The 12,495-nt window shown below is 16.2% G+C and overlaps 2 protein-coding genes across 2 annotated transcripts in view, besides 23 other annotated features; one reads left to right on the top strand and one right to left on the bottom strand. All coding sequences in view use genetic code 6, as the record gives it.

Moving 5' to 3' along the window:
• IMG5_158310 (leishmanolysin family protein, putative) overlaps positions 1–3,658 on the top strand; it is a gene marked incomplete at both ends in the record, with an annotated part of 5,412 nt that extends 1,754 nt beyond the window's left edge. The window contains 4 exons of the mRNA XM_004030518.1: positions 1–10; positions 820–980; positions 3,521–3,530; positions 3,580–3,658. The exon at positions 1–10 is cut by the window's left edge and continues 988 nt beyond it. Coding sequence (XP_004030566.1) covers positions 1–10; positions 820–980; positions 3,521–3,530; positions 3,580–3,658 — 260 coding nt within the window. The remainder of the gene's footprint in view (positions 11–819; positions 981–3,520; positions 3,531–3,579) is intronic.
• Positions 2,158–2,214: a microsatellite.
• Positions 2,632–2,672: a microsatellite.
• Positions 2,838–2,885: a microsatellite.
• Positions 3,659–4,545: 887 nt separating the features above from the next.
• On the bottom strand, positions 4,546–6,838 carry IMG5_158300 (leishmanolysin family protein, putative; the record flags this gene model as incomplete). Its single annotated transcript, XM_004030517.1, has 3 exons — positions 4,546–4,787; positions 5,389–6,146; positions 6,214–6,838. Coding segments are annotated over 3 exons (1,625 nt in total), but the record flags the coding sequence as incomplete, so codon positions are not given.
• A 263-nt stretch (positions 6,839–7,101) lies between these two features.
• Positions 7,102–7,143: a microsatellite.
• Positions 7,144–7,145: 2 nt separating this feature from the next.
• Positions 7,146–7,191: a microsatellite.
• A 1,114-nt stretch (positions 7,192–8,305) lies between these two features.
• Positions 8,306–8,346: a microsatellite.
• Positions 8,316–8,389: a microsatellite.
• A 1,620-nt stretch (positions 8,390–10,009) lies between these two features.
• Positions 10,010–10,063: a microsatellite.
• Positions 10,026–10,107: a microsatellite.
• Positions 10,060–10,133: a microsatellite.
• Positions 10,062–10,133: a microsatellite.
• Positions 10,062–10,134: a microsatellite.
• Positions 10,135–10,660: 526 nt separating this feature from the next.
• Positions 10,661–10,742: a microsatellite.
• Positions 10,669–10,754: a microsatellite.
• Positions 10,669–10,756: a microsatellite.
• Positions 10,680–10,752: a microsatellite.
• Positions 10,689–10,751: a microsatellite.
• Positions 10,689–10,754: a microsatellite.
• Positions 10,693–10,754: a microsatellite.
• Positions 10,757–10,942: 186 nt separating the features above from the next.
• Positions 10,943–10,994: a microsatellite.
• Positions 10,943–10,997: a microsatellite.
• Positions 10,943–11,018: a microsatellite.
• Positions 11,019–11,119: 101 nt separating this feature from the next.
• Positions 11,120–11,153: a microsatellite.
• Between the last annotated feature and the right edge of the window lie 1,342 nt (positions 11,154–12,495).

The following is a 12,495-nucleotide window of genomic DNA, read 5'->3' as shown; positions in this document are numbered from 1 at the left end:
TTAGCTTCGGGTATTTGCGAATATCTTTGGTCTAAATTTGTGAAGGAAATTGCGACATTTGTTAAAAAATAATTAAAGTTTATGCGTTACATGCATAAAAGGCTTTTATTTTAATGACAATAATAAGTAGTGTTTAAGTGAATGTCCTAATGGATTTTTCGAAAACTAAGAAACTTAGAACTGTGAAAAGCTTTTATAAGGATGTATTTAATAAAATAATCCTAATACATGTTCTCAATGCGATACTACTAATGGATTTAGAATGACTTTAGATAGTAAATGCAGTTTGTGTTAGTTTCCTTGTTTCATATGTCATCCTAATAATTTAGCTTAATGTTTTGTTTGTGAAGGAAGTTATTTAGTAAGTATTGACGGTAGTTGTGTAGAGAAATGTCCTGAAGCTAGTTATTATTCTGATAGAATTAAAAAGTGTTTAAAATGTAATAAAGGATGTTAAAAATGTGATTATACGGGTTGCAATGAATGTTATAATGGTTATTATGTTTATTACGATAATAAATCTTGTATTAAATGCGCCTATAAATATCTAAATTGTCAAACATGTGATTATTACTAGTGTAATAAATGTATTGACGGATATTAATTGAATTAAACTAAAAAAAAATGTATAAATACTTCTTCAGATGAGGAATAAACAGAGGAAAATACTGAAATAAAATGCCCTTAGGGATGTAAGTAATGTTCTTAATCTGGAAAATGCTTAGAATGTTAAGACGGTTTTTATGATTATTCCAAAGATAATCCAAATATTAATACTATAATATGTCTTAGTTGTAGCATTAAATTCAATAATTGTAGTTCTTGTACTTCAAGTTATTGCTTAGAATGTGTTACAGGATATGAATATTATGATTATGAAAATCTATGCACAAGAGTAACTGAAAATTATAATAATACTATTTGCAACAAAGGATGCACTTCTTGTAATTATAATGGAATGTGTGTTAAATGTTCATATGGTTATTATTAAGATTTTATATATATATAAATTTATAAATATAAATTATGTTATGAATGTAGTAGTAAATTCATAAATTGTTTAATATGTGATTAAATTTAATGCACTTAATGTAATTCTGGATATAATTTAAATAAATCTACATAATAATGTGAAATAATTCCGCCTTCTAGATTTTTAATTTAAGCTTAAGGCGGTAATTAATAATAGAGTATTTATTAATGAATTGTTGCTTTTTTTATTTATTGTTTTTTAATGGATTAATATTTTTATAATTGTGAAAAAAAGTTAGTTAGTTTTTATATATTTTTTTCAAGCATATGGAATTGTATTATGAAAAAATTACAGAATATAATTAAAAATAAAATGTTTCAGATAAAAAGTAATATTTTTATAATTTAAGTTATTGGAATATTTCTTTTTTTAACTTTCTTAATTAATAAATATTATTTTTTAAAAAATTTATAAACATTTGGATTTTTAATTTTTAAAAAAAGTAATTCTATAAATCGAGTTGCTTAGATTTTTATTTTTTTGATATTGTTAGTTAAAATTTATTTTCAAGAAATAAATAATTAAATTTATATATATTTTTATAAAAAATTTCAATCTAAATTATACTTTTAAATTTATTTTAAAAAATAATTTTTAAATAAACAAAACTTTAAAATTAATTATGTTTTTTAATATTAAAATAACAATAAATCTTTTTTTTATTTTATAAACTAACTTAATATATTTTTTATAATTAAATTAAAAATCTATTTTTTAAAGAAAGATATACATAGATTTCATTTAACATTTTAGATTTTTTAAAAATGATTTATTAATTAAATATTAAATTTAGATTAATTTAAATATATTTATTTTATTTTTAACAATATATTAATATTTAAAATAAAGTTTGGTTAAAAATATTTATTCGGTTTTTTAAATTTTTAATTTTCAGATTTTATTTTATGTGATTTTTTATTTTTTTTATTAAAATTATTTTGAACTTTAAAAGTTCTATCTTTATTATTATTGTCTTTTTTAAAGAAAACTTATATTTTAAAAATTTAACATCATAATATTTTTATTTTCAACAAAAAAATATATATATTTATGATATTTTTACTTTTTTAAAAAAAATTCTATAATTTTTTTATTTTAATTCTAATTTTAAAAATATATTTTAATTTATTTTATATTAAATATAATATTTTTTAAATTAAATTAAATTAAATTGTTTTATTATTTTTATTTTCGTTTATATCATTAAATTAGTTTTTATTTTAAAGAGTTTTATTTTAAGACTAAATTTATATTTAGCAAAAATATATAAATTTTTATTTTAATAAAATAAAAATTCCTCTTATTTGTATGATTTTTTTTATTATTATCTTAATTTTTAAATAATTTTTTTTTAAAAAAAAATTATAAAAGCATTTTGTTTATTTTATTTTATTCTTTTTAATTTCTAAAGTAAACAATTTAATTTTATGAAATTATGATTGAATTTTAAAAAATTAATAAACTATAATAATATATATATATTTATAATTAATTATATAATTCTTCTATATTTAAAAAATCTATTTCCAGACAAAAAATAAATAAATTTAAATTTAATAAATTATAATTTATAATAAAATATATATGTATATATTTACTGAATTAAAAAAAAAAATGAAAAAAAGAAAAAAATAGAATTTCAATAATAAATTTGATAAAAGTAATTTTATTATTTATTTTTCAGAATCATATATTTACATTTTTATATATATTTATAGTAAAATAATATTATTCTTTTAATTTATTAAAAATTATCATTATAATCATAATAATCATATTCTAAATAAAATATATTCTTTGTTATTATTTACTATTATTTTTTAAATATTTACTTATCTAATTTTAAATATTTTATTATATTTCTTTTGTTTGAAATAAATTTCAAGTATATATTTGTTATTTTTTTAAATAAATGGTTATATAAAAATACAATTAGATATTTATTTTTTATGAAATTTCTAATATTAATTATTTAATAAATATATGCTATAATTCTGATTTAAATTTTTACATCACATATAACAAAATAAAAAATATGATTTTTCAAAAACTAGTAAATATTTTTTTTTTGATATATGATAAACTACTTTTTGAATATTAACTTATCACATATTAATAAAAATTTACAAAATCCTGTAACATTAGATAAGGATTTGGAAACAAATGTTCATGAAATTTTATATGTACTTGATTTATCATAAAGCTATATGTATTTTAATATAGAATTAGATTTCGGAAAAATAAATATAAAGTAATTTTAAAAAAACTAAAATTTAAAAAGTAAAATAAATAATTTTATTAACAACTAATAAAAACTTTTTAGAAATTGTTTTAGTTGTTAGATAGCTGTAGAAATTTATCTTGAAAACTATCTAAAATACTTTGTTAGAATATTTTAAAAAAGTATTTTAAATTGAAATCAGATAATTCGAATATTATTTATTTGGAAAAAATTATTATTTAAAATATAATTGTTAATATAAATAGAATATAAAATGTAATTTTTTTTATATAATAATTTAAAATTTTATTTTTTTATTTTAAAGACATTAAAAAAAAATTATTAATATTAATATTATTTTCTTTATATATTATATTAAATACGAAAAAACAAAGATTGGATGATTATAAAATTTATAATCGCAATAATAATTTAAATAAAATATCCAATAATTAAATTAACGACTCCTTAAATCAGTAATGAAAGCCTAAACTCATTAATAATTTTTTTATTATTAATTAACGCCTTAAACCTAAAGTAAAAATCTATAAGGCGAGGCTTTTTGCATTATTTTCAAGACTCATATATTCAACATCCATAAAGTGCATTAAGTTAAATCACACTATAAACATGAATAATATTACCTAATGTATTTAGTAAAGCATTAGACACATATTTTATATTTAAAATTTTTAATATAAACATAATCTTAAAAATAACTGAGTGAACATGTTATACATATTCCATTTTTGATCACAATAAATACATCCTTCATTGCAGTTGTTAGTACTATCCTTTTTAAAAACTTTAATGCATTTATCTTCATAATCAAAATAGTAATATCCAGATAAACATTGATAACAATAAGTTGAATAGCAAGAACTACAATTACTGAATTTAATGCTACAACTTAGACATATTATAGTATTAATATTTGGATTAACATTCTAAGCATTTTCCAGATTAAGAATATTACTTACATCCCTAAGGGCATTCTATTTCAATATTTTCTGTAATAGGGATTTCTTAGCATTATTTTTAAATATAATCGTATTAAAATCCAGAATTGCATCTACTGCAACTATTTCAGTACATTTATTACAATTTTTAAATTTAGTTCTACATTTAACACATGATTTACTTGTTTAATCTTCATAAAAGCCACCTTTACATTATATGCATTCTCCAGATTAAGAGAATTTCTTACATCCTTCAGAGCATTATATTTCAGTATTTTCCTCTTTTGATTCCTCCTCTGAAGAAGTATTTATGCATTCTTTTTTAGTATAATTCAATTAATATCCCTCCATACATTTATTACACTAGTAATAATCACATGATTGACAATAAGGATATTTATTAGCGCATATTAAATAATTTTTAGTTAAATAATCAAGATATTAATTATCATAACATTCATTACAACCCATATAATCACATTTTTAACATCCTTTATTACATTTTAAACACTTTTTAATTCTATCAGAATAATAACTAGCTTCAGGACATTCCTCTACACAACTACCGTCAATACTTACTAAATAACTTCCTTCACAAACAAAACATTAAGCTAAATTATTAGGATGACATATGAAACAAGGAAACTAACACAAACTGCATTTACTATCTAAAGTCATTCTAAATCCATTAGTAGTATCGCATTGAGAACATGTATTAGGATTATTTTATTAAATACATCCTTATAAAAGCTTTTCACAGTTCTAAGTTTCTTAGTTTTCGAAAAATCCATTAGGACATTCACTTAAACACTACTTATTATTGTCATTAAAATAAAAGCCTTTTATGCATGTAACGCATAAACTTTAATTATTTTTTTAACAAATGTCGCAATTTCCTTCACAAATTTTAGACCAAAGATATTCGCAAATACCCGAAGCTAAATTAGGAAAATATCCTCCTTTTTCATCACATTCTTTTACACACTAGTTTTCTTGCAATAATGTCATAAACTAACATCTAGTACACTCATTAGCTGATGGTCCTGTACATCTAGAACAATTGATATCACATGGTTCACATATTCCATCCTTTCCGAATGTACCAAAATGACAATCTAATTTGCAAGTATTATCTAGGTTCAAGAATTTGCCTTAAGGACATTAGTCTTATAAACAAGTATTAAGAACAATCAACTCCTCCAAACCCTTCTTAGCAGATGCATTGACCTTTTAAACAAATTCCTTTTTCAGAACAGAAATTTAGACATATAGGGGTATAATTACATAATCTTTCATAATCTTAAGGGCATGTGATTTAACCTTTAGCTTTTTAGCCACTTGAATCAATATCCTTTTTTATATTTTATTCTCCTTTTCGACATATAACTTATAAATTGATCTCTGAGAAAATAACAGTTATTTCCGAAGCATCGGAGGAACATTTAAATTAATGACATCTGAATTGATCTCGAAATTATGTATATTAGGATTCTATAGCTGTAGATTAGAAGCATTTACTTTGAGTTGAATAATTCGATAATTTTTCATATTCATATTTTTATCATCTTCACTACTTACACTATTAGGATTTGTACACAATCTATTAATATAGAAGTATATTAAATTACATTTTTCTGCGTATAATTCAGATACTCCAATACCGATTCCCTCGTATCCAAATGTACATTATTATTCCTCATATTTTTTAGGTTATTCAGGATATTCGATTGTACTTTAGCAAGCGTTTTCTAAGAAATCGCAGTCTTTTTCTTTTCCCCAGAATATATTATTGGCCATGTTCTCATTTGTTTCAGGGTAAAAGCCTGTATCTTTCAAAGCAGCAATTGTAAATATCGATAAGACACTACTAGTAATATATGCTTTAGTTCCAGTCATAATTTCATTATAAATAACAGTTCTTTCCCAATGGGAACTAATCGAAATATCTTTTTCCTAATTTATAAATTAATTTTTATAATATTTAAAAATGTATGTTTTACATCATTTTCAAGTTACATTCCTTCAGCTGATGGACAACTATAATATTTTCTAGTAACTTCTACTACGTTTTTGGAAGTTAAAAGAGTGGTTTATTTTCCTCTATAAGTTTTTGTTTTTTACAATTTAGTTTTAAAGTTATTTCCATAATTATATCTAGTATCAGGATCTATCCAAAAATACATAGCGCTTCCTGAAAAACCGAGTACATGTAAAATTTCATGAATAATTGTTTGTAAATTATCCTAAAAAGTATTTTTATTAATAATAGAATTTCTAATATTTATTAAATTAAAATTAATTCTTCCAAAAGTAGGTCTAAATTATCTATTGTTAGAATAAGCACAGAATCCAGCATTTGCAACCAAATGACGTATAAGTGTAAATCGGAATCAGGTATTCCAATTGTTTAATCATTAATAGGAACTGCAAAATCAATACAGATTCCTTTAAATATTTAATCAAAAACGTTATTTCCAATTAATGGGTATATTTTCAAAAGTTTTTAGAAATAAAGCTTGGATATATCAACAAAATTTTTTATGTAGCTTTTTTATTATTAGGTTACATCTCCTTAATCATAAAAGGTATAATCTGTAGTTATTCTTATAGGCTTAGGCTCGGAACCTTTTTAAAGGATACGTTAGCCATGGTTTTATTTTTCCATTTTTTCATAAGTTTTGTACATTTTCTAATAGTGATTTTACATTTCTTTACTGTCATAACCACATTTACGGTAAGTATGAGTCAATTTACATAATATCATGATATTTGTTAAAAAAAAAAATTAAACATTTTTTTATATTATCTATTTAATTTTTCTTTCAGTCAGTAATTTATATGTTTATATTTTCATTATATTTATCTTTTAAATCATAATAAAAATAATTTTTTATAGAAAAACTATTTTATTTTATTGGAAAACTTATTTTCAATAAATTAAGATTTACTATAAATTCTGATTTTATAAAATTAAGATTAATATTAATATCAATTAAAATCTAATATTATATTTAATTATTATCATAAAATATTATTATGTTAATAATAAATTATTTTTATTTTTATTTATTAATTATTAATTTTCATATTTAAAGAAAAAAATTTATAATTAAATATTATTTTTTAAATAAATGAGTTTCTTTCAAAAAAATATAATATTAAAGAATTTAATAATAAAATTAATTAGTATATATTTATTAAAGTAAATAAAATAAATTATTTATATTAATGTTATATAAATAATTAAATATAAATATAAAAAATATATTTTATAACCAAATTTTATTTTAATTTTCTTTTTATATTTTTTTTAATGATATAAAAGATTTTTATTTTATTTTATTGGAAAATTTTATTTATATAATATGATTTATAATAAATTCTGAATTTAATAAATTAGGATTATTTCTAATAAAAATTTAATTTTAAATCTATTTATTATATTATATATTTTTTTAAATTTCCTTGTTTATAAAAAAAAAAGATATAATTAAATAATAAATTTTTTAATGAATTTTTGTTGAGTATAAATTTATAAAAGAATATAATTAAATTTATTATAAAAAATTATAGAAATTTATTAAATATAAAAAAAATATAAATAATGTAAAATATATTTTAACATAAAATTATATTTTTCTATCTTTCATAGTTTTATTTTATGAATATTAATCAATAATTAATGATTTTTTATTTTATTTATATAAAAAACTAAAAAAAATTATATTTATATATGCATTAAATAAAGATTAATTACATATTTTCATAATTTTTTATGTTATTAATTAAATAAATAGTTTTAAATTAAAAATTATAATTCTTATAAAATAAATTATTTAATATTTGACAATTTATATATTATATTTGATATTATTTTTAGTTATAATTTTAATATTTTTTTTTTTTCATATTTTATATTCATTATAAATATCAATAATAAACTATTATTATAAATTATATTTAATTATATATGAAATATTATTTTTTTTATTTTTATCGAAAAAAAAAAAAAATTGTGATGTTCTATTATTCAAAATTTATATATAAATATTATTTAAATAAATATAAAAAATTATAAATGATATATTTTTATAAAAACTAATTTTATTTTAAAAATTAATTATTATATTTAATATTTTTTACTTTCAAAATTTTTATTATCAGTAAATATTTTTTTTAATAAAAATGATTTTAATTATTAGAATTTTTTTTTTTAATAATTATTTATTTTTAAGTATTTTGAATTAAAATCATTTATTTTTATGTTTTTAATCACAAAGTTAAATTTTAATGCATAATAGTATTTTAAATTATATATTTATTTTAAAGTTATAAAAGATATGATTAAAATATTATTTTTAATAGATTTATTTCTTAATTTTATATTTTTTTTTATTTATACAAAAAAAAAATATATTATGTTATAATTAAATTAAGATGAATAAAAGTAAATGTTGTTTAAAAAAAAAAAAAAACTTAAATATTTATAAATTAATAAATAAGAATATGCAATTTTTTATAAAAGATTCTCATTTAAATCAAATGTATTTAACCGAAATCCCGAAATCTTAGCAAATATCCTAAAATATTCTATTTATGTATTTTTGTAATGTGTTTAAACAATATATTCACAATCCTCGATGATGGAATTCTTCCAGTTGCTATAAATTAAATAAAGATTGCATTAAATATAATAGATTTAGAATTATGAATTTCCTATATATGGTATCGTGACTGATTTTTAAAACTGAAAATTTATATTTTAAATAAAATATAAATAAAAATTATATTTTTATGTTATGTTAATGTTTAGTTAGATGTAGAGAGAAAATAATAAACTAAAGTTAGATATTATTATTAAAGGGTGTTTTATCTCAATTAGTTTATTTTATAGAATTCTAAATTATTTTAGAAAAATATAATTAAAATATTTACTACTTTTAATAAAAATTTATATATATTTATTATAATTTTCCTATTATATTTAGTAATCAAATAATTTCTGGATGACTGATTAGTTAAAAAAATTTTATAATATAAGTTATCAATATTTTTTCTAGCTTATTCCATAATAAATTGACTAATCCTACCATTTGATTCCATTTATAGAGTAAAGTAACTCAAAATTAAGTAAATAAGATAACATTAACACTAACAAAATTATGTTTTATTTCCTTTATTTTATCATCTTTTACAACACATAAATCATGGTTTAATCCTTTCATATAGAATGCAATATTGATTTGGTTTCTATTAATTTTTGGAAAAGAAATGGTACTTGCTTGAGTTGAAATGATGTTGAGTTCTATAGAAACTGAATTTAGGAATTTTGTTAATAGTAGTAATTATTATATATTCATTAAATTAATAGAGTATTTATCATCTCCTTACATAGAAAAGGAAAGGATAATTAAATTAAACAATTAGAATATTTTTCATTTTAGTTTTTTCTTTTTTAATTTATTGTTATTAATCATAAAAATAAACACAAAAGAAAAATAATAATAGAAATCAATAATTTAAAAAATAATTTTAATTATAAAATAAAAAAATTAAAAAAAAGAAAATTTTGATGTTAAAAAGAAATCATTAATAATTAAGCAAATAAATAGAATAGTTAAAATAAAAAAAAAATCTTAGTTTAGATAATATAAACTATATATAATTAAAGAAAATTATAATTTATGTAATAAAAAAAATATTTAAAAAATATGCAGAATTAAATTAATGTAAAATTAATAGGTTTATAAAAGATTATAAAATAAAAATTAATTAAAAAAATAAATAATAAATTTTTATATATATTTAAAAAATTATATATATAAATTTAAAAAATTAAATATATTATATAATAATATAATAAAAAAATAATATAATAAAAAAAAATATAATAATTTAATAATATAATAAAATAATAATAACTTCTTAAATTATAATATATAGAGTATAAAAAAATTAAATATTTTTTAAATAATTATATACTAATCATATTTTTTTTTAGAAATAAATTAAATAAAAATATAAAATATTTATATTTATATTATTTAAAATAAAGAATATAAATATATTAATATTTTTTAATTTTAATAATTATATTCGTAATTAGAAATTTAGAAATATAATTTAATTTCTCAATAATCAATAATTTTTATGTTGAATAAAAAATTTTTAAGTTATTATATATTTATTATTATAATTATAATAATTAAAATAATTATTATATTACAATTTTTTAAATAAATAACTTTTATGAATATATAATAATTTAAATTCTTTTTTTATAATATATTAAATTTAAATGCAATTTTTACTTTTTTTATGATATAATTATATTACTTTATACCTTTATATTAAAATAAAATTAATATATTATTAGAATTTTTAAAATTTATTAATTTATTTATCTATAAGTTCTCGAGAATATAAACTAGTTTATATATAATAAAATATTTTTCTTTATTTATAATTTTTAATCTTTATTTATTTATTTTTATATATTTATATTATTTTTATTTTTTTTTATTTTTTTAATTTTTTTTATAAATAAAATTCTAGATCTATTATTTTTAAAAAATAATAATATTTATTTTAATATAAACTTTAAAAGATAATTAAAAATCTTATTATCTATTAAAAACTATTAAAAGTTTATTTTTAATGTAAATTATATAATATAAATTTAATTAATTAAACAGACGAATTTTATTAAGAATATAAAAATTTAAAAAAATATTTATATATATAAATATATATATATATATATATTTATTTATATATATATTTAAAATATTTATAATATATTTATTATGTTTTAAATAATATATAAGTATTTGATCATATTTTATGTACTTTTTATATATAAATTTATAAATAAAATATAAAAAATAAAGTTAAAAGAAATTTAAAATAAATAATTTTTATAAATATTTTATATAAATATATATTATCATTAATTTCCTTTTATTATTTTTTTATTTACTTTATTTAAAATATTATATTTCTTATATTCAGTTTAGTTTTATCATATAATATTTCATTAGCCTTTTTTTTCTTTTATAACTTTTCTTAGATTATCTTTACATTAAGTTAATTATATCTATAATATTTCAATTTAGATTTTTTTTAATATTAATTTAATAATATTATTCTTAAATCACATATATTAATATTATTTAAACTAAGAATATATCACAGTTTAACTTTTAAATTTATTTATTTATATTATTAATGATTTTATTCAAACTTCTTAAGAATTAATATTATTTTTTATACTTATTTATGTCTATTAATTCTATTAATTATTCTTCTTCAATATTTTTCTATGAAAGCTAAAAAAAAAAGGAAAATACTAAAAATACTCTAATAAATTAACATAATTATCTTTGTTCTTTCTCCTCAAATTAATTTTATGATTAATAAACATTAGGAGATGATAAATACCCTTTTAATTTAATAAATATTTAATAATTACTACTTATTCATAAAGTCCTCAATTCAGTTTCTATCAGCATCATTCCAAATAAAGCAAACATTATTTTTTCTCAGAAAATTAATAAAAAAAAATCAATATTATACTATATGTAAAAGAATCATACTATGAATTAAGAAATAAAAAATAATTTTTTAGTGTTAATATAATTATATTTATCTAATATTCGGGTCACTATACCCAATTATGTAGTCCGATGGTAGGATCATTTAATTAGCTATCAAATAAGCGAGAAAAATATTGATAACTTCTATTTTTAGGATTTTTTCTAATTATGCTGATTACAAAAAATAAAAGGGAAATCATAATATTATATATATAATTTTTTATTGTTAAAAAAAAAAATATTAATATCTTTGAATAGAACTTTAGAATTCCAAAAAATTTTTCAAAAAAAAGAAGACCATTTGAGTAATATTATATAGTATTTTAGTATATAAATTAAAAAAATATATATAATTAAGAAATTAAATCGAAAAAAAATATTTTTTAATCATCTTCTTTATAACTTTAAAACAAATATATGTAATTTTAAAAAATTATTATTCATTAAAATTTAACTGATTTATTAAAAACATAAAAAAACAATGATTATAGATAACAATACTTACAACTTTATTAAAAATAAAAATTCTAAAAATATAAGTCATTATTCTTATTTTTATTAAAAAAAATATATATATACATTAACATTATATAGAAAAACTTGAATAGTAATATTTTTGAAATTAATAATAAATTTTTTAATTAAATTAATTATTAATAGAAAAGTCTCATTAATAATATATATATT

The sequence above is a fragment of the Ichthyophthirius multifiliis genome, assembly GCF_000220395.1.
Source record: "Ichthyophthirius multifiliis unplaced genomic scaffold scaff_1120509251200, whole genome shotgun sequence".
Taxonomy (NCBI): domain Eukaryota; phylum Ciliophora; class Oligohymenophorea; order Hymenostomatida; genus Ichthyophthirius; species Ichthyophthirius multifiliis.
Note: the sequence above shows the minus strand (reverse complement) of the source record. Positions and strands in the feature narration are given on the sequence as shown.